The sequence below is a fragment of the Hoplias malabaricus genome, chromosome Y (genome assembly GCF_029633855.1).
Source record: "Hoplias malabaricus isolate fHopMal1 chromosome Y, fHopMal1.hap1, whole genome shotgun sequence".
NCBI classification, from domain to species: Eukaryota; Metazoa; Chordata; class Actinopteri; order Characiformes; family Erythrinidae; genus Hoplias; species Hoplias malabaricus.
The window spans coordinates 11585463-11612804 of record NC_089820.1 but is presented as its reverse complement, the minus strand read 5'-3'; the positions used below and the strand labels follow the sequence as shown (position 1 = coordinate 11612804).

The following is a 27342-nucleotide window of genomic DNA, read 5'->3' as shown; positions in this document are numbered from 1 at the left end:
GATCTGGACTGCAGGCCACTCAAGCACATGCACTCTAAGCCACACTGTTGTAACCTATGTAGCTTCGCACTGTCAGACTCTCTAGAGAGAGTCTGGTACCTTTTGCCACTCAACATGGCCAATAACTGCGTTCTACTACAGGAAAAGAAATCTGACTAACACGCAAAAGGACCAATCACAAGTCTGCTAATTTGGCATGACGTGTAGAGGCAGTCTTTTACATTGGACCAGTACCAGAGCAAGTACAAAAAATTATAAATGGAAGTACAGCTAGCCAATCAAAATTCAACTGTCAGAGTCCTGATAATTACTCTTTGTCTGCTTGTGGGTGGAGCATCAGTGCCTGAGACTATAATAGGCCTGGCATTGTCATGCTGAAATAGATATGAAGTTCCTGGAAAATACCTTGTCTTGATGGCAGCATATGTCACTCCAAAATACCAATATAAGCCTCCATAGCTTCACAAGTATATAAAGATAACCCATGCCATGGGCACTGAAGCACAACATGGGCACCATGCCAGCACAGATGAAGTTTTTTGCACTTTTCATTGGTATCAGTCTGGATGGTCTTATTCGTCTATGGCATGTATTATCCATCGTCAGTTTCCACTGTCTTTCAGTCCATCTCAGATGGTGCAGTGGCAGACTGTGATAAGTAACAATTATTTACCTTACTACTTCTGAGCAGTACTACATGTAATCTTTTCAATATAATTTGTGCCTCTTTCCCAACATTTTTAGAGTGTGTTACAGGCATAAAATTATATTATTTTTTATATTTACAAAATAAAGTTAGGTTTGGCAGTATAGAATATAGAATATTTTAGTTTATAACTAGTTTTTACTCGTCCTTCTTGATAGTTAGTCCCGGTTTCTCTATACCTACAGTATACCCAGCCTTAAGTGGTATATTAAATCTCGCAGAAATAGTTGCAGAAAAGGAATATCTTATTAATGGCCATTGTGATTGGAAAGTAAATAAATGAAAGAAAATGAAGGGCACAGCATTGTACACTACAATGTGCAAAGTCCTATTCTTCTCTGTCAACAACAGGAGAATTAAACCCAACCTCTGTGGCTGCTGTTTTATTGTTGCTTAAGTAATGATAAGTCCGTAGATTAGCGTCGAGCCCTGCTGTAGCTAGCAAGAGAATCATAGCTCCTGTTCCTGCTCCGGCTGCGACTGCGGCTGTGAGTGCGCCGGCTGTAGAGAGAGTTCCAGGATGAGCTACGACTGTAACTGCGGTATGAGTGGCTGCGGCTGTGACTGCGACTCCTGCTGCAGCTACGGCTGCGCGTTCGGCTGTGGGTCAGTGAGAACAGGCTCCAGGAGGACAGACTGCTGCAGGACGAGGAGGAGGAGGGACTGGGCCGATAGTATGGGATTGGCCTCTTCCTTGCACTGCAGATAGAAAGAAGAAGAAATCAAGCTTGGGTTAGCTCAATGGTTCCAAATCTCAATCTCAATCATAGGCAACCACACACTGTGATGGAGTACAGAGTTCCTCCAGTGTTGAAAAGAAGAATTTTGTACTGTCAAAATAAGGCTAAGTATTCCGTAGCAAGCTCATTTTTTGTTTGTTTTTAACTTAAATGGTGAAGCATTTACATTCTGGCACATTTTCAGATTGGCAATTTAATAGGGAAATGTGGACTATAAACATCTAAAACAAATGAAAGCTCTTCACACAGTTTAGTTCTGAAGCTGTAATCCTCAAATTTGCATATATAATCATGTTTGATTCAAGCTACCTTTTTGACATACAAATGTGAAGAGCTACATAGCCCTGGCCCAAGAATCACTTTTCTCTAATGAGCAGAGAAAGACTGTATTTTGTAAGGAAAATTGTAACCCTTTTGGAAAATTTTAAGATGAACCAGTTTTGAAAAATGTGAAATAAAACGACCAAGTCAGTATCTGGGCATCATTAATTGCTCTTAGATCCTCGGGAAGGTTATTGTAAAATTTTTGGGCATAATAAGGGAAGGCTGCCTATCTGCATTTCATACATGAGCAACACAGATATGAAAATGAACGGGGGCAACAGTGGGGGCAAAGGGCACAGTTGCCCTCTCGATAGGCCAAAGTTGACTTTATCACTTTAACTATGGAGAGTTTACCTGTTTGTATATCCAATGACAACATCTCCACCACATTAGGGGGCAGGTGAGTAGTGCTAAGATTTAACAACTTGACTGTGCATAGTGTTCTCTCTCAACTTTCTTCATTTTTAGAAACATTGAAAGAGCTGCTGCTTTAAAATCTGGTGACTAAAAGCATATTAACAGCCACAATGAGCAGCTTTAACAGAAACCAATATATTTTGAAAATTTTTAATTATGTAAGCTGTAAATAGATAAACACAGCTTGGTTTGGACTGGTAAAATAATGCAAGGATAAATATGTCGTTTCTGTGACAAAACTGAAATACACATTGGATAAAGATACTCTGTCTGTGTGAACCTTAGACATGTGTGCTTCTCTCTCTTTATTTCCTCATAGTAATATCATTCAGCATCTAGTTTGACTTCCCTCATTATAACTGTGTTTCTTTGTTTACACTGCATATGCTAGTCTCGCTTGTCTTTCAAAAGAAAGTCACAAAGCGTATCCTTAGTAACAGCACACAAATGTTATGATGAAAACAAAAAAGAACAAGAACAGTTCATGTTTAGATAAAATGCGGCATTCCACTTAACTTATTAAAAACAGTCAGTTTTTGATGCTGTGTTTGGTGAATGATATCTCACACTTTAGGACATGTTTGTACTTGAATAAATTTAGGTTATTATATATTATGATGTGTGTTCTATGTGTATTGCTCTGTGTTTAAGGTAAGATGGCTTGCACAGACGCAAGCCCTGAATATTGCTGACTTATTCTATATATATATATATATATATATATATATATATATATATATATATATATATATATATATATATATATATATCACATAGGTTGAGAGTGTTACTGAAACTCTCTCTATTTCAGAAGGCTAGTCCTATGAAAGACACATCCAGAATACTATCATTCATGAGTTCCAGCGTATCTGCAGATATACATTCAGTATAGCAGTTTCAATAGCTGTGTGAATCAGGTGAAGCTTTGCAGTTGTAGAAAGACCTTGTAATTCTGCGAGCCTCGAGATGGCTGGGTGAGTCTCTCCTCCTCTTCCTCATGGGTGAACAGACTCTCCTCCTGCTACGCTTCCTGCCTCGCTTTGATTGCTTCTCACTGGAGCTAGAGTCTCTCTTTCTCTCCCGGGTCCTTTCAAAAAGACATGAATAGCACACATGTCTTCTATAAACCTGCCTTTAATAACAGCTTCTCATACAGTCTCTGAGAAAAAAGAGATTTTTAAAAGGTCCATACCTGTCTGGTGTGTATCTTGAGTGTTTTGCACTCCGTCTACTGCTCACACTGCACACACTGCCCCTCCTCGAATCAAGCGAGTAACCGGATGAACGGGAATGTGACCTTGAGCAAGTGCATAAGAGTTACTGCCAGATTTTTGCATACAGTACTGTGTAAAAGTAGGACACCAGAATTAATTTAATTAACAGAGAATGACTCATACGTTTTAAAAAAATAATACAGTATACTTTTGTAACTTTGTTTCAGTAATGGACTGTGCCCATATTTGTATTTTTCAAAACACTTGCATTCATGGTTTTCAAAGAAATTTGCAGACATCCAAAGTTCAATCTTAGAAGTATGTTACAAACACAATCATTGATCACTGAATACCAGCAATTTCTATGTAGAGCAAATTGTCTTTATTTCTGAGTTTTTTTAAAATAATGGTTTCTTGACTGCCAAATATCAGACCCATATTGCTGACTTCTTCTCACAGAAGAATGAACAGAAACATTGCTGGACTTTTTTTTTTAGCTCTGACGCGAGAGAGGAGCCTGATTTTCTCTTGTCTCTTTAAGATGAAAGCTTTCAGATCTGTCTGTCTGATGAAAACAGTTATGATAGTCTTACAGGTTGTCAGGAGTCCTATTTTCTCTACATTGTTTAGTTTTATTTTTTAGACTATAAGTTGGAAATTCACTCAACTTTTTTCCTTCATTCTCTTCCTTATATAAGTGAATTTTTCTGTACCTAATCTCCTCTGAAATCCCTGCAGAAAAAAAATTAATTATCCTTTTGACTGTCAAATAAATGAATGGTGAATTTAGTGAATAAATAATGGTCTCTGATTTTTGCACTTTACTATACATTCTGTCAGTTTGTAAATGCTTTATATATATACAATGCACTTGTACACTGTACTGTACTATCTTTAATGTGCTATTTGTCTCTGGGGGGCCAGTTCATCTCAATTCCTATCTTATATGATCTTGTCCTATCTTAAACTGAGGCATATTTTTCGTGAATTTTACCTTAATGTATAATCTACTCACCTGTGGTTAGAGGATAAGGACCTGCTCCTAGAGTAGCGTCCCCAGTGTCTGGAACTTCGTGATGATCTGCTTCGACTGCGAGACTTCGTCTCTGATCGATATCTAGCGTGAGATGGTGTTAAACTCCTAGCAGCTAGACTTCCCACAGACAGCATCCTCCCACTTGCCTCTTCACTGTAATCACAGCAATAAAGTGACTGAGACTCTGCTTCACTTCTACAATGTGATAAAATCACTTGCTCCACCAGTGAAAATGACACATTTACACTAGCACTGAATATTGTGGGACTGGCAGATGTTTAGGTAATAGCTTCTGCTATTTTGAGTATATCCTGTCTTTCTGTTAAGTTGGATTGTGCACTATCACTAAAGTGTTCTACTGTTTACAGCCCACCGCTGGGGAGTTTATACACTTTGGCCTACTGGACAGTCTGAACTTCAGCACACGTATGGCTTCACCAATTAAATAATTGTACTAAAAAAGATATTATACAAACTGCATATGCACAATTGAATCCCTCAGCAATGGGTTCACGTTAACCTAACTGAATTCACTAATTACTGGAAATGAAGGCTTATACTGAAAAAAGGCTTAATTATTTTTAGTATACAAGATCACAGAATGTATATTCCTATGGGCCTAATTTAAACAGAAATTTTCTGAGTTCTAAATAAATCTCACCTTTTGACCTTGTTGAAAATGGAGGTAAACAGGCTATTCTCGCTGTGTCCAGCTTTACCCAGAGAGTTGTAGCTGGTCAGAGAATTTCCAGAGTCAGACGCATTGTCCCTGTCCGAAAACCTGAGCTTCTCAGGAGACCTGCCCTTTCTGTCTCCTGTGACCTTTGACCTTGAGTTGCTGGTTTTGGTGGATGGAGGGGAGGACGTGTCATTTCCTGAATCATAATCCACACGTCCTTTGCTCTGTTTGGACAGTGAGTCCTGGACGATGGCTGTTTCAAGCCCAGGCCGTGATTGTTCCACCTGCAAGCAGACAAAGCAGCGCTATTGTTTTTCTAGAGGAAATACACAAAAAACACAGCAATCCTAACCTTCTACCTGCACGGATGCAGTCAGAATATGCTACAAAATGTCATGTCCCTATGAAAACACAGAGAGAAAATTAAGGAGAGCTTTTTCTCAGAACAGATAATTGTAAGAGAAAAAAAATCATGCAAATCTCTCACATGCAAATAATCTAGAAAGAAACAGAAAAAGAAAAAAACAGCTCAAAAAAGAAGGGACTCATAAGAGAAGGGACTAATAAGAGAAGTGAAATTAATGGGAATACACTAAGAAAGGGTAAAAGAAGTGACATTTCTCAATGTAATAAACATATGAAAGAGAAGAGAAAATAGAGGGAAGGGAAAAATTATATTAAACAATAAATTACTGAGTCAATAAAAAAAATAGTGAACAGAAAACAGAAAGTAAAGCCCAGTTTGAAAGATTGATCTATCAAAGAACATTGAACAAATATCACAGAATGGGCATGTATATATGTAAATATCTATATAAATAGAAACAAACAAAAAAAAGATTGCAGACAAAGAAATATTTCCATCACTAAGTAATTGCCCTGAGGAAAAGAAAAAACTGAACATTTCTTTTGTGTTTATGTCCCCTGTAGGAAGAGATTTAAAAGTCCACCAGCGACCTATATTAAGTCCCTGAGTCTGCGGATAGCATCGACTTACCAATCAAGACTTCCTCCTTAAGTAGGTAAGGTGTAAGAAAAAGGGAAGAGCGGGTAACGTAAGTGAATCATTAGAGTGGTAAAATGCAAGAAAAAGAACAATAACCCTCTCTTCTTCAAACCCAAAGCCACTCTGCCACATTTTCCTATGTCATACCTCATGTTTTGTGCTTTCTTTGCCTATTTTAGGCCTTTTATTAAGTGCTTATTATGGTCTTAAAGCAGTTTCCCAAATGATACATCAAGGATGGGTTCCCAGAAAAAGATTAAGCCAAAGCCTAGATTTAAAATGACATTTCCAAATGTAATTGTCAATTGTCATTGGATTTCAATTCAATCTTAAGCTTAATCTACACCTTATGCCAGCTTCAATAAAGTCTGACCTAAATTATTAGTAACATTTCTTAAGTTAAATAGAAAGTGCTGCAAATCAAAAAGATTGATCATTATACAGTATTTTGGCTACAGCTTTGATATAGTTTGTGCTATCTTACTATATTATAATTGATTTAAGTACATCTTGGGCATAGATTAACTGACCTGTCTGATCTAAGATCAGATTTAAGGCCAAGCTAAATTTTAATCTATCCTATACTTGGATGTGGGGAAGTAAACTTATGTGAGGCACTATAACAGGCCTTAACTCAGTCAAACATTGGAAAATAAGTGGGGAAAGCATGGGAAACCATCACAATTAACTTGCCATTCTCTGATGAAGAAACACTAATAGTATCAACTCAAGATGAATACCCACCTCTCCAAAACTGTGTGAAAACATCAAGAGAAAACACACCAGATCTAAGCCTGAAAGCCTTTTCAAATTAGAGCTGTGATTTGTGAATGTCTCATCAGGTGATTTTTTTTAATCTGAAAAACTATTTAAAGAACCAGTCCTTTTCTCCAATGATTGTTCTTCATGTTGTGAAACTCACAACTGAGCTGGATGTATCAAAAATTCTTCTAAACCTATTTTAAATATTCAGATGAGAAATGACTAATGGTTGTGAAACTCAAATTGCTCTCTGATGGTGCTGATAAAAACCAGTGGTGACACAAATACAAAAAAAGAATGATTACTATTATTAAATATACAATTATTTCTCTGGTTGTAAATGGTAAAAACTGTGGTAAATCTGGAGATTATTTTGCCATATAACACCCTGTATGTACCCATAAGCCATGATCAAAGCCTTATATTGAAACTGTGTTGGAGCTTTCAATAATGTTAAACTCTTCAGATGTTAGGTTCCTTTCATCAGCAATGTGAAAAATACATTTTATAGAATAGCATTCCACAACAAATCTGAATAACACGTTTACATTGTAGTAAAAGAGAATTTTTAAAAAATCAGCAGAAATCTCCTACACGAGTATTAAACACTGATTACATGCTTTGTTGTTCGTGGATGAGGGACTCAACCTACATTTGCTTGCATTTAAACAGCAAACTTAGAGCTATGATTAAAACGTGCATAACCTAATTAGTGGAATTTAAATAATAGCCAGAGAGAATTTACAGGTATTTAATGCTTCAATAAGCATAACCAATGTTGCTGTACATACAGAAAATATGACTGGAGATGGCAAATTTACCCTACATTTGCTTGGAATAATAAACAAGATTTCCTAGTGTATTAATAGAATATCTGCATAGTGCAGCTGAGTGTGTGTGGTAGTAGGTTTCAACATCCTTATAAAACCACCCTAGAATTTCTCAAGCAAATTGTGCAAAAACAACCTTATTATATAAACTGAAATCAAAGTAATGGGTGTTATTTTTCCCCAGGATAAGGCTGAGAAGAATGAAAGGTTAGATGAGAGTTAGCCACATATAATTATTCATCAAGGAAAACACTTGAAAACCACTCTCATTTAAAAGTTAATTAATGCAAATCTAAAACTGATGTCAAGCGTATGTACAACATGCTGTTCTAAAGCAAGACACCCCCCTCTTAAAAATAACATCACAAAATGCTTAATGGAATATTGGTCACTGTCCCTAACATTAAGTTAGTAAAAATATTTTAACACAAAACGTGCAGCTAGGGTGTCACTTTCTAAAATCTGGATGAATATTTATAATGATTTTATAATGATCAAGTTTCCCCAACCTAAACCCAGATTAGCATGATAGTACAAAGGAAAATGAAGCAGTTTCACACAAAATCCTCACTGTCCTTTACACCAAATGTATATGATGAGCTAAAAAAATCCTTTGGGTCTGATGTTTGCTTTTTAAGTTTTGCAATGCAGCTATGAGGCAAGTGTAGCTAACAAATAACAGAAGCTTATATAACATATCATACTTGGTTGAATGATGAATTCCACTACTTTTTCAAAATTTCTTAATTGGGTTATCAGATATCAGGTTCCTATAATCACCAATGTGAAATTCTGAATCAGTAAGTTTCTCTAGAATATTTCACATGAATACACTCTAAATGACTTTGTTTAGATCTTAAATATTGAGCTTTTTAAGAAGTATAATTAGTATAAGAAGTATAAGTAGTTAAGTCAAGTCATAATAGACTTGCTTGTAAACTAGCCTCTTATATATATATATATATATTACAGAATTACTGACTGTATGTCCTAGTACATATATACGTAATACATACAAATCATGTACACAGGTTTAGGTACTTTGGAGACTACGATGATAACTAGCTCTGCCTGCTCAGAATATTACTTCAACTAGACAAATAACTGGATAATTTTTCAACCTGTTCTTAGCTGTTTCTTTCCTCTTGTTGAATGGTACTGCTTGAGTAACACTGAATATTATTCTAGAGTGACTCAGTAAATTGTTTAATAAGTTGGTTAAAATGTCCATGCTACGATTATAGGTTTGAAGATTATTTGGATATTTATTATTATTATGTGCTAAGCACCTTTGATACTTGTTTAATTTGCATCCCTACTGCTAGCACTCCCAGTTTATGTAACTTTTTTTAAAGACAAAGATGACTGTGCTTTTATCAATTCACAAACCTAATTTTGGATCTGTTTAAAAAGACAACAATCCCCTGATCTAGCAGATAGTAAAGGAGTATCAGAAAGTGGACAGTGTGTATTAGTGCACTCTGAAGTGTTCAGGTCGCTCTGATGACTACAGAATGGCATCTTTTCTCTCCCTGCTTCCCATTAAATGGCAAAAAAGAAATCAATGATTTTACAAGGCCTTTAACAGAGCAGCAGCCTAGCGCTATTAGCGCGGCAGGCAGCAATCGGAGACACTTACTGAGCATTCAGGCAGCATAGTGCAGCACTTAGAGGGGATTTTATTGGCTAGCTTGACTGCTGACCCCCATGCAAAACTTCTTTGGTCCCCCAAAGGACGGCTGCCATCTCCAAAGCCAGATTTGCCATGATCTTCAGATCTATAAGAACAAAACAAACAATTTACATTTATAGACCTTATATATTCCTTCAAAGCTGGTTGTTAAAACCAAAAGCTTGTCTATCCTTGTCATGAAATGCTAAATGAGTTAATGCTAAAGTCAATGTAGTGTGGGTGTTTGCTGTAGAGCAGAGGTACTCAGATGTTTCTACCTCATGCTGTTTTAATATCTAGAAAGCGTAATGGCCCGTGAGAAAATAAATTTCAGTATTATGTAAAAGTTTTTTTTTGTTTGTTTTCAAAAGCTGACAGTGAATACTTGGCCTGAACTATCACTTAAAAAATAGTGTGCATTTAAATTCAATCACAGAGCTTACAATATGTATAGATTTTTAAAAAATAGTTAAATGAAATGAAACTGATGATGTTTAAGACTAGAAGTGCCAAATGACAGTCATTACATTGCTGTGATATCCTCCTTCCTCCCATCCTCTGTGCTCCTACACCTAAGCACCAAGTTCCTGCATATAAAGCCTTTGATTCTCTTTTCTTTGAGCGAGTGTCTCCCCAAACCCTGCCGTAGAGTGCATCTGCCTTGTGTCATTCGATTAATAATGCCTATGTGGTATTATCATTATGTGTCAATTGGTTTGGTCTCTCTCTCGCTGACTCTTGTGAAATATTTGCATGAATAACATTTCTGGCTTTTTTTTTTTTACTGTTGACCATTCTGCAGTTGGTTGGTGGTTTTAAAATATAGGACAAATATACATATTTAAAAAATAATTCAGGACATCCGGACATGAACTAAAAAATGGGATTGTCTTGTGAAAATATATATATCAAAAATGTGTGTGAGACAATGAGTGAAATCATACTATTCTGATATGATTCTTTGTGTGTGTAAAATAAAACTGTGTATAGATTCATACACACACATTACATAATGGACACTTATATCACATACTAAACATAGTGGAAACAGCCATCAACATACCTGTACTTTGAGACACCTGTTAATATTTTTACATTACTTTTGAACCACCTCGTAATTTAACAATTTATATATTTCCGGTGCAATTTTTCTGCCCCACTTTTATTGATAGAATCTATTAAAATTAACTAGCTAATTTATTTAATGTATCTGTGCATATCTATTTTTATGATTTCATTTTTATTTTCTGTGAATAGTACAGATTTCACTTGTGTGAATTTAACAAGCAAGACCTGCTGTGACAGAACTCTCTGACTCTGTCTGTTAATTTAAAAAGGACAGGGATTGAAAAACAATAAAAGCAGAGATAATACACAAAGCTGTGCCTGCCCACGTGTGCTGGGGTCAGGTCAGTGGGCCAAAAACTAGACCCCCCGCACACTGGTGAAAGGGAAAATGTCACCAACTCACAGCTAAATCTGGAAAGCAAAATGTGGAGCTGAGGTCATCTCCCAGGAGAGAGGAAACTGTGGCTGTCTTCACTTTTTTATTTCTTAAAGAAAGAAAACAGTTCCAGAAGTCGAGATCAAGGGCTGAAAAGTGTGGTAAGCGGAGGAGCTATCTCACTCTACAGCCGGCCTATTATTCTCAGCATTTTTATTTATTTTCCCATTTAAAAAATGTTGTTTTGTACGTACGCTCAAAGGCAGCCATAACACATACTTTGAAAACATCAAAGCTCCTGGCCAAAGAACAGAGGTAAAAGAGGCTTAACACACTCAACAGACTAAATAACAGAAATTTCTTTTTAAACAGATCAATGGTTACTGTTAACAGAAGAGTACATTGGTACTGTAATTATGTTTTTGAGGATTAAACTACTGAAATCAAAAGAAAATCAAAGATCCTATGATAGTAATAGTAATATACAGCACACAAGCTGTTGGGTTTCAGCATCCATCCATCCATCCATCTATCTATCTATCTATCTATCTATCTATCTATCTATCTATCTATCTATCTATCTATCTATCTATCTATCTATCTATCTATCTATTTATCTATCTATCTATCTATCTATAGATGCTCCCCAAAGTTCACCCTAAGTAAAGAGCAAAACAATGATTGATGATGTTGTTTTGTAATGATGAAGCCTTCACAACTATTAATTAATGTACAAAACTGAAGTAAATGAAGTTCACATATAACATTAAAATTATAACAACACTACTGTCTACAGAAATGTCCCGCTAACAGATGCCCAGATTCTTGGAAGCTTAGACTGAATGGAACTCTGGATATTTGGGAAAGAATCTGGTTTTCCCCTCACATTTCTTTTCAGCTCTTTTCAACAAGGAAAGTACATAAGCTTCACACTTGTCTGTTTCTAATTTCTCCTTCTCAATGTCCCTTTGGAAACTGCAAATAATGGAGAGATCGAGGGGGGATATAGAAGCAATCATCTCTGTCCTAAGATCATTTCAATCAAAAAGCAGGGCTCTATTCTGTTGCTTTTGTAAGGAATTATTTGGAGGCTTAATTAATGTAGTGACTGTCAGAAAAGGGCCAACGAAGCAATTAGTGAGTAGTGACACAGGGTTACAGAAATGTGGGTCAGTGAGTGGTTTGAAGTGACAATCTGAAACACTGTTCATAACAGCTACAACTTCACTATTAGGTAACACTTATAGGAACTTAGGTTCTTGGCCTTAACCAGGTAAATGTGTACAAATAAATAATAAATAATATTAAAATATTATATAAATATAATAATAATAATAATAATAATACATTTTGCAGTCAATTCTATCTGTCAAGGGTGTTGAGGAAGCAGGTGCAGAGAAGAGTAATGATTAATGTGTACAAAGGAAAATAAATATGAGTAAATGCAGAGCGTAAGCATAAACACAGCAACAGAAACACACAGAAAGTGTAACAAATACAACTTAAAAAAAACAACACCTGTGAGGTTAGCCACATGACTGCAAAAAGGCTCACAAGTCCCAAGTTCACCCTGCAACGCTGACCCAGACTCAGCTTCACTCTATAGTGTAGCTATACCTCAACCCACAACAACACCCTACTGGTTCACAGACTACAGACCCACGCACATCTCATCAGGCATACGGAAATATATAGTTTGGAAATTCTTGCAATTTTATTACAACTCAGATACCCCAGCTCCTAAATTCCGGGTAAAAAAAAATAAAAAGCACAAGGTTGTGTGGATGTGGGATCTTATATTTCATTCACAGCTGGCTCTCATTGATCTGCAGTCCAAATGTTTGGCATCAGCTGTGAGGCTGTGATAAAACCATTTCCTGAGCTCCACATATCACACAGTCACCTCTGCTTATATCAGTCATCACCCACAGCACCGGGCGCTCACCACTGATAAGATAAAACACCTGACCATGGAACACTAGCCACATCCAGCCAAGAAAACACTAACATAGCAAAGTCACCACTTGATTTTAAAGTGCTCTGAGAAAAGATTCAACATTGCACTCTTATTGGGAAGCAGATTTTAACCCTTTAATCCTTTCTTACAACAAGGTCAATTTATTTTCTCTGAATACAGTAAGTTATTTCAAACATATATTTCACACCAAATGTAGGTCATGGCAACAACAATATTTGGAAGGCCAAAATAAAAGATCAGTTTATTAGGTAAATAAACCACTTTTAAATGCTGAAAGATGTGTTTTTATAATGTAATTTTCATTTCAAATTCTGTAAAATTCTAGAAGGTACCAGCCAAAACAAACAGGCTGACATTCCTTACGATTCTGGGGTAGTGTTGGGTCCATGCAGCATTGTTCACTGTGCACTGGTGGTTTGTACCTGTTCCGTGTGTCTGTAGATGTCCAACCTGGACTGTGAGGCTCAGCCCTCTGTAGACGCTGTCTGTGATTGGAGTCACTCTGAGACCTACATCAAGACAGAAACAAGAGTTACTTTTCCCTTTACTACTGCAGGGACAGAGAGAGAGAGAGAGAGAGAGAGAGAGAAAGACTAAAAGAGAAAAAACAATATGAGAAAGAGAGAAAGTAAAACAATGGCATTATATTCTGCACCAATTAGAACTGAATTGTCTGTTGGTCCAAGGAACATAAAGTCATACTATATATCAGAAGCCACATTTTCAAGGTTAAAAGAGTAGTTCCAAGGAAGGTTATGTATTTTTGATCATCAATAAGGTTTCAGTTCTTACATGCTCATTAGTCATTGCTGTAATGAATGTTTCCATGTAAACAAACCACAATATAAACCACTCAAAATGATCCCAGTGATTCAATGTAAGATGTTTGGAAAATACAAGCCATGTTTATACTGTGCTGTAATGAATATGGGGATATATAACAATAAACATGCTTTGGAGCTTCTTTAGGAAAATATGTATATACATACCAAAGGTCTGTAGACACCCATTTAATATACAAAATTAAACTACATTACAGTGATCACCAAAATCAGCATAAAAACATGAAACAAAAGCTTAAGTTCACAATGAAAAGCTCTTCCACTGGTAACTAATGAGGTATTAATGTTCTTTTGGCTGAACGCTTCAACAAGTATTGTAAAAGCCTTCCCAGAAAAGCACAAGCGGTTACTGCAGCAAAACTGACATATAGTGTATAGTAGAAAATGAAAGGAATGGCAGCTGTCATCAGTGACTAGGCAGTGATCAGTCAGCAGAGCTGAAAGTGTGGAGGCGGGACAATCCCATTTCTGTCACGGACACCCCCCCATCCCTGAACCTGTGGAAGGTCAGGATCACAGCATGTGAGGTTTGGATGTGTGCGGAGTGGTGTGTGAAATTGGTTTATGTTTCTGCTTGCTAGGCTGTCGGGCTGCTTTAGGGCCTACTATCCACCCTGCCCAACCTCCTCGCGCTCATTTTCTCTCTCTCTCTCTCTCTCTCTCTCTCTCTCTCTCTCTCTCTGATAGAGTCTCCTGCCTTCCCTCTAAGACACAGATCTGAAAATGAAGCTCCATGTGGCCAGTGCACTGTGGCTAATCTGAGTAATAACACACTAAACCTGACCACTCAGAAATGTCCAGCCTGGCGTGTGTTGTGCTTATTATTCCAATCCTGCTCACAGGCACCGTGTAATAACCACAGGTATATTGCCCATCAGAAGTTTGGGAACAACAGGCTTGTTCTGAGTGTGATCTTTGTTAATACTAATACTTTGCTATGTTTTTTTTTATGAAGCTACATTGCCTTTTGATTTCTAAATAGACTATTTATGACCTTTAAGTCCTGCAGATCATTTATAAAGCTTCATTGCACTAGTTGTAAACTATGTCATAAAGCCTGCTTTGTCAATTGTCATTAACTTTCCAGCCCAGCAAGTGTTAGTTCAGTTGTTTTGAACCTTTGAAAAATAGATTTAACTTATGCAGAATTTTTTCAAAACTAGTTGAATTCCTTTACAAACAACTATTTACTATAATTGCAATCTGAGGAGTAAAAGAAGCTCCTTGTTAACTGCTGACTGAAGCAAAATGTCCCCAATCTTATAACAGAAACAGAAAGTGTAAATGAAAGGAAAGCAGACCTTACACATGGAAATTATGTGTGTTTGATGTTTTCAGAGAATGAGTCTTAATGACCAACCTCTTTTTATGTTTTCTGTACTCCTTCCTTTTGCGTCTGGTACTTGAAGAGCTAAAAAATGAGAAAGGCATTATTGTGAGAACAGTAAGAAAAAAGACCATACTTTACAGACAGCCCTCAATATCCACAGGCTCCATATCTGTATATTCAGTGAACCGCCAGTTAAACATGTTTTGGTAATTGTAAATGCAGCGTGAGAGAACCAGAATTTGAATTTGTATTGATTTAAAATTTCATATTTTCTTTACTCACAATTACATTTTCTACTGTGATTATGGGTGTTGGCTTTCATAAGTGGGGTACAAATTAATGCTGTTAAAATATTGTATGTAATATGCTATGTACTATGAACTGTATGTAATATGCTATGTAATTCTCTTTATTATTATGTCATTATTCTGTAATCGATACAGTATTCCAATTATTATACATACATATTATTATTATACAATTATTATATTGTACACTATAATCATACACAAGATATCCTATGCCAATCCATTAGAGCCTCACATAGGGCCTACCCACCTTTCTTCCTACCTCATAATTTCTATTGTTCCAATTTATGTTTATGACCCAGTCAGCCACCAACTACCCTTAACATCGACGGTTTCTCATTGAGCCCATCATATGATTACCCAAACCACCCACTGCATCACTAGCTCTTCACAAGCGTCATCAGGTAGGCACCTCCCCTCGTCTGTGTTTACCTGAATTAAGCCCACAACATGTCCAGAAAGCTGAAGAGTGAAGTCTGGCCTCCCAGACCCACCCCCCTCCAAGCTAGATTTACAGTCCTACCTTACCCTTAAGTACAAACAACTGTAAATCCACACTGGCCTCTCTGGTGACTAAGGCTGTACTTAGCCCCACTGGCACCGTTAATGCATGCTCAGTGTCACCAGTCCCATGTGATATTTACAAGCTACATCACCAACCACAACATATATATACTGTCAAAACCTTTTTTTTTTGATTTGCAATTTTTAACACCATTTAAGCACAGCTGTTTTAGTGTGTGAAAATAGATGGACCAATAGAAACGTTAAAAAATATCTGCATTAAAATTGAACATTTGTGTGTTTTCCTCCTTGATTCAGGATTTTCCGTTTGGACAGTGGGAACATTCAAAACACAGTTAACTATAACAAGACTTTAAACATGCTGAGGTATTCCTGGCCCTTAAAGCTGCATTTCCTAAGCTTTTGTGATAGCTGTGCGTTAATATTTTATTAATAATTTAAAATTAAACTCAAACACACCTGTGTCTTCTCTTCTTGGAAGCAGACCTGAGAGAAAAACAGAGCAGAGTTAGATTTAACAGCAGCTCTCACACACCGGTCTTTTCTCACTGATCTGATCTGACACACAACATGACACGCTACCTGTGTTGCTTCCTCTTCTTGGAGCTCTTCTTCTTCTTCTTCTTCTTTCTCACAGGTGATGGACTGAAGGAGGGGGACCTGCCAGATCAAACAACAGCTAAGAAAATGCACACTTCCTACACTTAAAGATTCCCACTTTACACAAATCACGCAGTGTATCCATCAAAAACCTTGAAAACACCTGATTAAATAAAGGTTATCTGTCATTCTGAAAAGATTTGGACTTTAAAAAAGCTTATGTGAAACACAATAATATATGAAACATGCTTTTACTGTTATTGCATTGTAGTGCAACAAAATTCTATGGCAGTGAACATATACAGACACATTCTCAGCCATGAATGTTGAGGAAGGAGAAAGCACTGTTCTTTCACTCACCCAAATAATCTCTCATCTTTAGGCTACAGATGCCCCATTTCATCATGTCTTTATAGTCTTTATAGTTTCTAATACACATGTTGTACACAATAGGTATAACATTTGTAAATTCGGCTACATTTTGGTACACCCACAGTGGACAACAATGCATCAGCACAACCTCCAATCTCATAAGTGTTACACATGTCTTATATGTGTAAGACAATTTACACATGTCTTATATGAAACTAGTCTGGATGTATAATAAACAGAAACCATCATATTACATATAATGCCCTGGATCAGTTACATATGAGCTTAGAGCCACAATGCTTAATGCCAAGCATGGGCTAAATTGGAATGAGATTCCGAGGACTGGGCTGTGGAGCAATAGAACTAGGTTCTAGACTAGATTTTGGAACATGCCTATAAGGATCTGTTGACACACAGACCTGAGAGCAATAGTGTGGTCAGGAACTGATGTTGGATAATTAGTCCTGTGCTTAGAAGGTCACCAAAGCCACTTTATCTCCAAAGTATGTTCCAGAACATATTCTTACTATTCTACACCCCAGTGTTTTGGGGTTATATAAACCTTTAGCCAGTAATTGGTATTGCACATGGTGATGCAGGCTTATGGCCTGAAGATTATACAAGTTAGGTATTCAAAATTAGTTAGAGTCCCACTCAGGGTGACTGTCTGTGAGGAGTTTGGTGTGTTCTCCGCGTGTCCGCAGGGCTTTCCTCCGGCTGCTCCGGTTTCCTTCCACGGTCCAAAAACACACGTTGATAGGTGGATTGGTGACTCAAAAGTGTCCATAGGTGTGAGTGAATGTGTCAGTGTGTGTCGCCCTGTGAAGGACTGGCGCACCTTCCAGGGTGTGATCCTACCTTGTGTCCAGTGATTCCGGGTAGGCTCCGGACCCACCACGACCCAGAACAGGATAAGTGGTTACAGAATATGAATGAATGAATGAAAATCTACTATACATCATGTGTAGTCTAAGAACAGAAATTTAGCTTTGAAAGGGTTTTAAGAAGTCATTCATTAGCACTTTGTTAATATCTTCATGCATGCTGGAAATGTATCCCATTAAACACCTCAAGACTGAGAGAAGGCTACAAATAGTAAACACACAGAAAGCCCTTCTATGAGTTTGTGTGTTCAAACTTTTGACTGGTGCCATATATGATGAGGTTGGCATCAAGCAATGGAGCTGGATTTAGATCAAATGTTTTTGGGCTTAGATCAAAAGTTTGATGTTTTTCACAGCAATACAATAATGACAGCTCATACAGCAGAGATGCAAGACCAAAACAAATCATGTTATCAAGCTGGGATAAATATGACTCATAGCTGGGGATCTGCCTGCTCTTATTAAAGATATCAAATGTGGTGATGAAACATTTTCAGCTGTAAAAATCAAGCTATATCTCCAAGAGATTGGAAGGCATGTTTGCAAATCCCTGTTTGAAAGGATGTTAAGAGAAACTGGAAGTATCCCAGTAGTTCAGTCCTCCAAAGAAAAGCATAAAATGAAATCTAGTGCTCTATCCCATTATCCTAGGGTCACCAAGATCAGTGCAGAGGTATAAAGTCCATATGCACTGGCCTGTAGAGCAGTGTAACTGTGTTTTCTGGAGTGATGGAGCTCCATTCTGTACTTTGGTATGAGTTCATCCATCATCTGTACCTTCCATCACTAAGGCTCTTGTGCTTTAATGTCATCAAATCCTCACAGCAACATTCCAGCATCTAGTGTAAAACCTTCCCAGAGGAGTAGTATCTTTTACTGCAGCAAAGGGGCACATCACCTATCAATACTCTTGATTTCAGATTAAATGTTGCCTAAAAACACTGGGTCAAACAATGTACAAAGACAAATCAGTGAAATATATCAAGACAAAAGCAGCTGAGAAAATGCACTGTTTTCATGCTTGATTTGCTGGTTAAATGATGACTAAACAGACATCTGTTAAATGAATCATCAGCCTCTCCTTCCCTTTAAATGTTATTGTAATCCATTCAGTTGAATGAGGAATACCTTCCTCAGTCACTTTCATCTTTCACTTTTGTTTGCTGTGTGACTTTATGTGCAGTGTAATGATCCTCAGCATGTTTTAAAAAGTTACACCACTCATTCCCAATGGTCCATTAATATCTAAAAGCTGTTAGCAGGTATTTCCTAGCACTAAATGTGTTATTAAGATGAGCTGTAACACTGCATTGATTAAATGGACTATGATGTATTCATTATTAAAATAGATTTGAGATAATAATGCATTATATATAGAATAGCCTATGAATAAATGGATTTAAACTTTCTGCTGCAGAGTAGCTTTTATAGCGTTCATTTATTCATTGCTCCTTGGTTTTCACCATATAATACTTCTCTCCATTTTATCTTTTTCTTAATCTTCTCTTTCTCTCTTTCTTTCCACCCCACACACATACTCTCTATGTGAATGAATGATAGTTACACATATAAAGTACTTTTCTAGACACCCAAAGCATGTTATACTTCTTGAAAGGATATGAGACAGAGGTCAATCTGCACCAGTACACTACCCATTGGATTTTACATAGAAAGAAGACAAGAAAGACTGACTAAGGCAATTATGGGCATGAATAGGATGCCAGAAATGACCACAGTGGTAGATTTAGCTGGACAATGGGCAAACGCCTCAACTTTATCAAGGAAATGCCCAGGGATGTTTTAAGACCTCAGATACAGGACCTCAGTTTTACATCTTGTCTGACGGACAGCATCATTTGTTCAATACAGTGTCACAGTCAATGCATTCAGGCATTTCGACTCAAAAAGACTGCAGGGACAGCGCCCCCTGTTGGCCCCACAATCAGCACTTTCAGTAGCCACACAAGCTTACCATAGAGATCTCCCATCCAATTGTTAGCGAGGTCCACTGATCTACTGTCTACTGATACAAGGTCTCATGAAGATTCAAAAATCTTGTCACACCTTCACACACAGAGTCATGCATTTTCTCAACTGACCTTTCTCTCCTTCTCTTCCTTGCTTTCTTCTTCTTCTTTTTTCCTTTGGGGGCTGGCCGAGGGGAGAAATCAGCATCAAAAGAGACACTGCAACAGAAAGACAGAGAAAAAGAAAATTTCACTGCCCAAATCGCCAGAGATGCATTAAGCAAACTCATTAAACAAAACCAAGATCTTCAAAAAGTATAATTATTTATTCATTATTAGTAAAAAAAAAACACACGCACACACACAAAGTTTTATTCTGCAGTTTCAGCCTACTTATTATGTCTCAACCAATCACAAAATGATACCAAGCTGGGAGGTTGAAGGCTGGCACACACTAAGACATATGCAGCCAGCCATGGCTCTGTTGGTAAATTTTTGGAACACTGGACACAGGCCATATATATTTATATTCAAGAGTCCCTAAATTACTAATTAATCATCATACATTCAGAATATGCTAACAGAACTTTATATCAGTTTGTTAACCCTTTACTGGCTTATGAAGCTGCTTGATGAAAGCTGGCTGAATTTTAGAACTGACTTTGTCCATTTACTCTCCCTACAGTCTGTTGTGAAATGTGGATCATGTCTGTAAGGTAAAGCATTCTTCTATCTAGAGTATTCTCGAATATTCTTATATATTCTTATATCTAGAGTAAAGCCTTCCCAGAAGAGAAAAAGCTGTTACTGAAGGAAAGTGGGACAAACTCCCTTTACATGTTTTCATGAAAAATGTTGGACAAACAGGTGTCCATAAATGTTTATTCAAACAGTGCATGCCAGCTGTGTACATTATGATCACATTAATTCACAGAGTCCGTGTTATGGTGAACTTGAAAAATGTTTTAAAGAGCTCAGACACTTATTAACCTGTGCAGGACTGTGGTCAACACTGTGGAAAGACACATAATAGAGCTATTGATGATAGAATCGAGTCACCTAAGAAGAAACTGAAGGACTTGAGACTGTGATGAGATGTGTGTGGGCAGGTAGATGTCTGTTCACAGCAAATGATTTGTTATTGGAATCATAACATGGTGGAAACTGGGGCATCTTATAATGTGGAAATTTTAAAAGTCATGCTACCACATTGTAAAGAGATTTCGGTAACACTTTACAATACGGGTGCACAAATAAGCATATATAAATACGTCATGAATGATCTCCTCATAGTATATTAATATATACATTAATGCTTAATATACCAGGAACTAACAAAGGACATACATTAATGACCATATTACTCATACATAAATCGCCATTAGCAAGGGTAAATATTAAGTATCAACATCTTGTTAATTCAATCTCTTAATTAACACTATGACTTGCCTTATTAATCAACACCCTTTACATATTGGATCTATTTGGATACTGTGTGTTACATATGTTTGTGCATTGATGTAGGCAAATTTATAGGCAGGGACATAAGCAGTAATTAAGTGATTATTATGAGTTTATTACGAGTTTTGTAATTACTTATATAACGTCACTTGACTTTAGGGTTGTTATTGGCCACATTAATTAATTAAATAATTAGCTTAACCGACTTACACAGAGTAACATGGCAGAAGAAATAACCATAAGGAAAATTAGTCACAGGTTTTTGTTTCTGTTTAACAAAAATATCTCAAACTTTTGCCCTCATGGTTCATATAGTATGTGTAATAAGTTGTGCCTTATTTATAATCTGGTAACCATTTTACACACCTACCTTGTTGGTACAATTCTGATGTATAGTTCATTCTGGTGTTGTGTTCCATGTCAATGACAAGAGTTCAGTTTCAGGTCTTTTTCATGTGGTTCTTGACTTTAGAAGTGCTACTGTTCATATAAAATAAAAAAATCAACTTTCCTGCCTATAAATTTGCCTACATCAATGCACAAAGATATGTAACACACAGTATCCAAATAGATCCAATATGTAAAGGGTTTTAAGTAATAAGGCAAGTCATAGTGTTAATTAAGAGATTGAATTAACAAGATGTTGATACTTAATATTTACCCTTGCTAATGGCGATTTATGTATGAGTAATATGGTCATTAATGTATATCCTTTGTTAGTTCCTGATATATTAAGCATTAATGTATGTATTAATATACTATGAGGAGATCATTCATGACGTATTAATATATGCTTATTTGTGCACCCGTATTGTAAAGTGTTACCGAGATTTCTTTAAAAGCAGTGAGACAGCACTGGGGTCCACAGACAGGTCAGGATTAAAAGATTAGCAGAGACATGCTCTGTGCCCCTTGCTGACATGTGTACACAAAGAGCAGATGACAAATATATAACTTACTTATATATATATATATGGGGTGACACACTGGCTCTACAATCACTACTACACAACTACAAGGTCTCAGGGTCCTGGGTTCAATCCCCTTTTTCATCCCACAGTCCAAAAACACATGTCGATAGGAGGAATGGCTATTCAATACTGTTCACAGCTGTGAGTTTGCTAAAGACTGGGTGGGTGTGTGATGCCCTGTGATATACTGGTTCAGAGTGTGTTCCTTCTTTGCACCCAGTGATTCTAGGTAAGCTCTGAACTCATCATGACCCTTATCAGGATAAAGCATTTACAGAAGATGAATTAATTAACAGATATTTGTATCATTATTATGACCAAGAAACAACTAAAAATGACAGAAATATCACTCCTGTGATTGATCAACCTTTAGAAGCACACAACACACATTAACATGCCACCAGAATGATCCAGCACTCAAATGACACATGTCCTGTGGTGGTTTTGAGCAGGACCTGACCATTGAATAACAGAGTGAAAGTGGGCTAACAAAATATATAGAGCAACAGATGGACTACACTCTGTAATTGCAGAACTACAAAGTGCTCCTGTTATGGTCAGTGGAGATGATAAAATAGCGAGTGTAGAAACAAGGTCAATGAAATATATGGGCTGATTGTCAAAAGTCTGCTACTGTGTAATATTACTGTGATCACTCTGAACACATTGCAATCCAAACACATTATAAACACCATCACTCTAATGTGCAGCTGAGCAAGTTAAAAAGCTTAGGCTTTAGCACTGCTATACCAAACAATGCAGTGAGATGAAGCCACACTCTGGAGTTAATAAAGTCCTTTGAGCTAATTCAGGAGTTTCAAATCTCCAGCAGCTGAGAGAGGAGTGTTTATCTGCTCTGAGAGGGAATGCCTGTATTTAAACACATCAAATAGCCCCTTCACCACCACCCCTCCCCCCCAAACCCTCTTTAATCCTTCAGTTCTTAAAGAAGCTCTGTCACTCTGTCATTCACACACAGATAACAGCAGCACAAAGTAAACGCTGACCCCTACTTTACACCAGTCAAAGACATTTTCCCATATTTCTCATCTTTCTTTGCTGATATCAAAGACACCACTTTCTTGGCTTGCCTTTCCCAGAGTGTCAGCAAACGGTATGGCTCACAACAAATACCTGTTTTTTTTTCCAAACGCCAAATACATACAGTTTAACAAGACATATTGAGTCTCTGAAAACGGCTTGCTTCCTTTTAGCGTTTGTGCTCAGAAGCTGCAAACTTCATGTAGTTAACAAGTGATAACAAGCTTCTGTGAAGCTGCTTTGTGACAACATCAGTTGTAAAAAGCGCTAAACAAATAAATTAGATTTGATTTGTTAATACCAAATTATTACCCGATTTTATGTATTAGATTTCCTAAAAGGAAAACATATATGTATATAAAAAGTATTTATTTCTGAAAAATACATCACAGGATTCTAATAATAAGGTAATAGAGTGACAAAGGAAAAGGAACGAAAGGAAGGAAAGAATTAAGGAAGGATATAGTAAAATTAAAGATAAACAACTGAAAAAAGTGTGAATATTTGTAAAAGAAAACATGAATATAGATATTGCTAGTAACTCCAACTAGAAGTTCACATACACTTACACAGTTAAATATACACCATGAACAAAAGTGTGTAAGCATCTCTTCAAATGAGATATTAATGCTACTTTAAAACCCACGCCATTACTGACACAACTGCACTCACAGCTCACACTGAAGCAGTGGAACTATGTCCTCTTAAGTGAGGAGGATCCATCTAATAGCTGACCCTTGGCATTGACCATGGTGATCTTAGGTTCATGAAGCTGTTCCACAGTATATCATTCCACTGGTGAGTTATGTTCTGTAGCGATGCATACAAGCTGTGAGTGCAGTTGAATGCCTGTGAGTGATGAGGCTCCATCAAATGCCTCAGGTGTGAACAGCATTTGTGATTCTGACTAATGTTTAAGTGGCTGAATGCAATCAAAGCCTTACAGCAATGCCCCAGCATCTAGTGTAAAGACTTACTTAAAGTGTAGATGCTGTTACTGCGCTTGCTGACACCCTTGATCAAGGAAGATATATTGGGCAAGTAAGTGTCTAAACTTTTTGCCATTTAATGTATATGTTCATTCATCACTCCTGTTGGTTTCATATACACAGTGTTGATGTAAACATATCACATTTGGAAGCAATGTTGACAGACAGAGCTACAAAAAAAGAGATGAAAATAATTTAAAGCTGACATGTACAAATTAACAAGAGAAAAGGCTAGCAGCTACCAGTAATAAATCTGTGAAATAACAAATGGACTGGACATCAGAGGCCAGAGACAGTGAGGCTGGAGTCCAGTGGAGAAACGCTGGGTTTCCATCATGCCTCGGCAGACTGATAATGTTCCCCCGGCTCAAGGGACAGACGATGAATTACAGCATGCTAAAGCTTAGATCAGACTATGGCTATGATTGATTCTAAAGCAAAAGTGATAGTGGTCCTTTAGAGGCTTCTTAGAAAAGTGGCTAAAAACTACATTGTTTTCCACAGTACTATCCTCAACTACCTTGAGTTCCTACCAATTTCCTGACGTTTTGAAGTATTGTTTTTTTATCAGTGTTCTCTCACAACAATACCTACAGTGTATTAATTAAACACACAGTATAGAACCATTAGAAACACTCTGTGGTGCCAACCAATACTGGATACTAGCTTAACTAGACTAGTATTTTTATCACTACAGAGAATGACTACAACTACAGCTTAGCTGGGGCTACAGTCATAGCAAAAGTTATAGTGACCCTTTCTAGAAGTTGCGAGAAAATACCCATAAAATTAAGGTTTTTATGCTAATTGCATAACACAGCATTATATCCATCAGCTATGAATATTTTTTCATGCTTTTCATGCTTTCATCTGTATTCTCTCATTATGATACCTACAATGTGTTACAGAAATACACACTATTTCACCACTGGAAATCCCTGTGCTGTGAGCCAATCCTAAATGCTAGTCTTGCCTGTGATTACAGACTAATTAAACCAACTAAATTTAGTGTAGCTCAAATCAAACAAGCGACAAGTTTATTAATTTCAGAGAAATATAGTACGCTAAAACTTAGCTCAGGCTATACCCGCATTGACTCCATGCCAACAATGACGACAGACCTTTAAAAAGCTCTGTAACAGAAAAAGGGTATGGATCTGATGAGCCGGAGGGGAGACTGTACTGGAAAAAAGGCCGTTTGGGTTGATGTAGTGAAGCACACTGCTGCCTTCTCTACATTAGCTGAGCTGGAACGCATTAGAAGCTGATTAGAGACAAAGCAAGCGCCTTTTCTGCTTAATTAGAAAGCTTTGTCACTCATTATGCTCTAACATTCTCTCTCTCTCTCTCTCTCTCTCTTTCTTTCTTGCCCTCTCTCTTACACGTGCACACACACACACACACACACACCCACACACACACACACACACACACACACAGACATACATACATATACACACACAGATACTCCATGTAGTTACGAGACAAAGCAAGTTCATTTGCATTTTGTCACAACTGCAAATCGAGATGAATTGGCTCAAAGAACTTTGTATAGAAAGTTGCAGACTGAAGTAAGGCTCGGCAGTTCTACATCTCAGATAAAAACAAAGGCAGCAAAATTATTCTTTGGGGTGATTCTCTAAAAGAAATAATTTTGGTTCCATAAAGTGGTTGCATAAATTGATCAATTCATTGTCTGTAACCCTTATCCAGTTCAGGGTTGCGCTGGGCCTGAAGCCTACCCGGAATCACTGGGCAGAAGACAGAAACACACACTGGAGGGTGTGCCGTTCCTTCACAGGGCGACACAAACTCTCTCATTCACTCACACATTCACACCTATGAACACTTTTGAGTCACCAATGGGGCCGTGGGAGGAAACCAGTGCACCCGGAGGAACATGGGGAGAACACACCAAACACACCCACGTGGACATGGGGAGAACACACCAAAATCCTCACAGTCACCCAGAGTGGGGTTTGAACCCAGCAACACTACCTGCTGCACCACCATGCCACTCCGGTTGTATAAATATGGTTCTTTATTTTTTATAAACTCCATGTATTTGTGCAGATCCCTTTTAAAATGAGACATATTATAACCCCATTTTCCAAACAGTTCCCGGAGGTCCTGAGACATCTGAGACATGCTTAACCAAAACACCACAAGGATCAAAGAGCGCAGGGCCACTCCCTTTCTGTCTAATCTGCCATGATCGGAAAGGCCGGATTCAACGCTTGTTTCTTTAGATGATAATGAGCCACTGCTCACCAAACCCCAATTGAACAAAGGCTCTTGGCTTTCACCCCTTTAGCTCAATGCTCTTATTATGTTCTCGTTCCTTCTGTTTTATATGATTTAACCTCTTCTAAAGATTAACCAACATAGTATTAAAGTAGTTCTGTTCTAATTTTATTCAGTGCAAAATGGATACCAGAGACAAATTCATTTATTCTTTCAGCTAGAGAAAAAAAAATGCAAACAATTGTTAGGTGACTAGATCACTATGGGCGCTGTTTTATTAACTTTGATGGTTCCTCCTCATCTGATGTTTTCTGTCAAGCCACTGTAATGATTTGAAGACAGATATGACTACATAAGGGCTAACAATTTGTGGATACATGCACAATCTTTCCTCTGAAATGAAGGCAATTCATTGGCAGTTTGTTTCCAGCTGCAATAAAAACCTCTACTTTCCTGGATAAAAAAGCTGTAGACTAGATGCTAAAACATTGCTTTGAAGAGTTGATGGTATTCATCCACAAGAGCGCTCCAACAATCTTGAGAACAGAGTTCTACTGTTCCACTGCTCAGTGCCTGGGGACTTTATGCCTGTCTAGTTGATGTTTGTCATTGAACATGGTGATGTTACCTTACTGATGTTATGTACAGCTGCTCCAAGTTTCCATTATATTGTAGGCTTTTGTGTGTCTGTGTTAGCATCAAATGCACTTTAAACTAGACTACAATAATTCTAAAAAGGTGTCTAAAAAGGTTTAGGTATATTGTATCAGTAGAAGATTTTCTTCCTCCTATAGGGTTTTCTCATGGCACTGACTTATCTGTTGGCTACTCAGTGGATGCATAATTTATGTAAATATAATTTTTATTTATAAATCATTTATTTATACACAGCACTATTTCCTAATTTAAAATCTGCTATTAAACAACACCTCCAAGCTGGCAAAGAAAACAACGTTACAGCTCTTTGTCTGCCGCTGAATGCACATGATGTTAACCATTT

At 37.3% G+C, this 27342-nt stretch overlaps 1 protein-coding gene across 1 annotated transcript in view; it reads right to left on the bottom strand.

Moving 5' to 3' along the window:
* Positions 1-869: 869 nt before the first annotated feature.
* The window catches only part of LOC136677594 (serine/arginine repetitive matrix protein 4-like), an 84662-nt gene continuing 58189 nt past the window's right edge, over positions 870-27342 (bottom strand). The window contains exons 3-13 of the mRNA XM_066655157.1: positions 19769-19855; positions 16396-16473; positions 16273-16299; positions 15011-15061; positions 13231-13317; positions 9354-9492; positions 5099-5400; positions 4417-4590; positions 3380-3484; positions 3131-3274; positions 870-1405 (exon numbers count right to left, since the gene is read on the bottom strand). Of these exons, the coding sequence (XP_066511254.1) occupies positions 1123-1405; positions 3131-3274; positions 3380-3484; positions 4417-4590; positions 5099-5400; positions 9354-9492; positions 13231-13317; positions 15011-15061; positions 16273-16299; positions 16396-16473; positions 19769-19855 (1477 nt within the window). The 3' untranslated portion in view covers positions 870-1122. The remainder of the gene's footprint in view (positions 1406-3130; positions 3275-3379; positions 3485-4416; positions 4591-5098; positions 5401-9353; positions 9493-13230; positions 13318-15010; positions 15062-16272; positions 16300-16395; positions 16474-19768; positions 19856-27342) is intronic.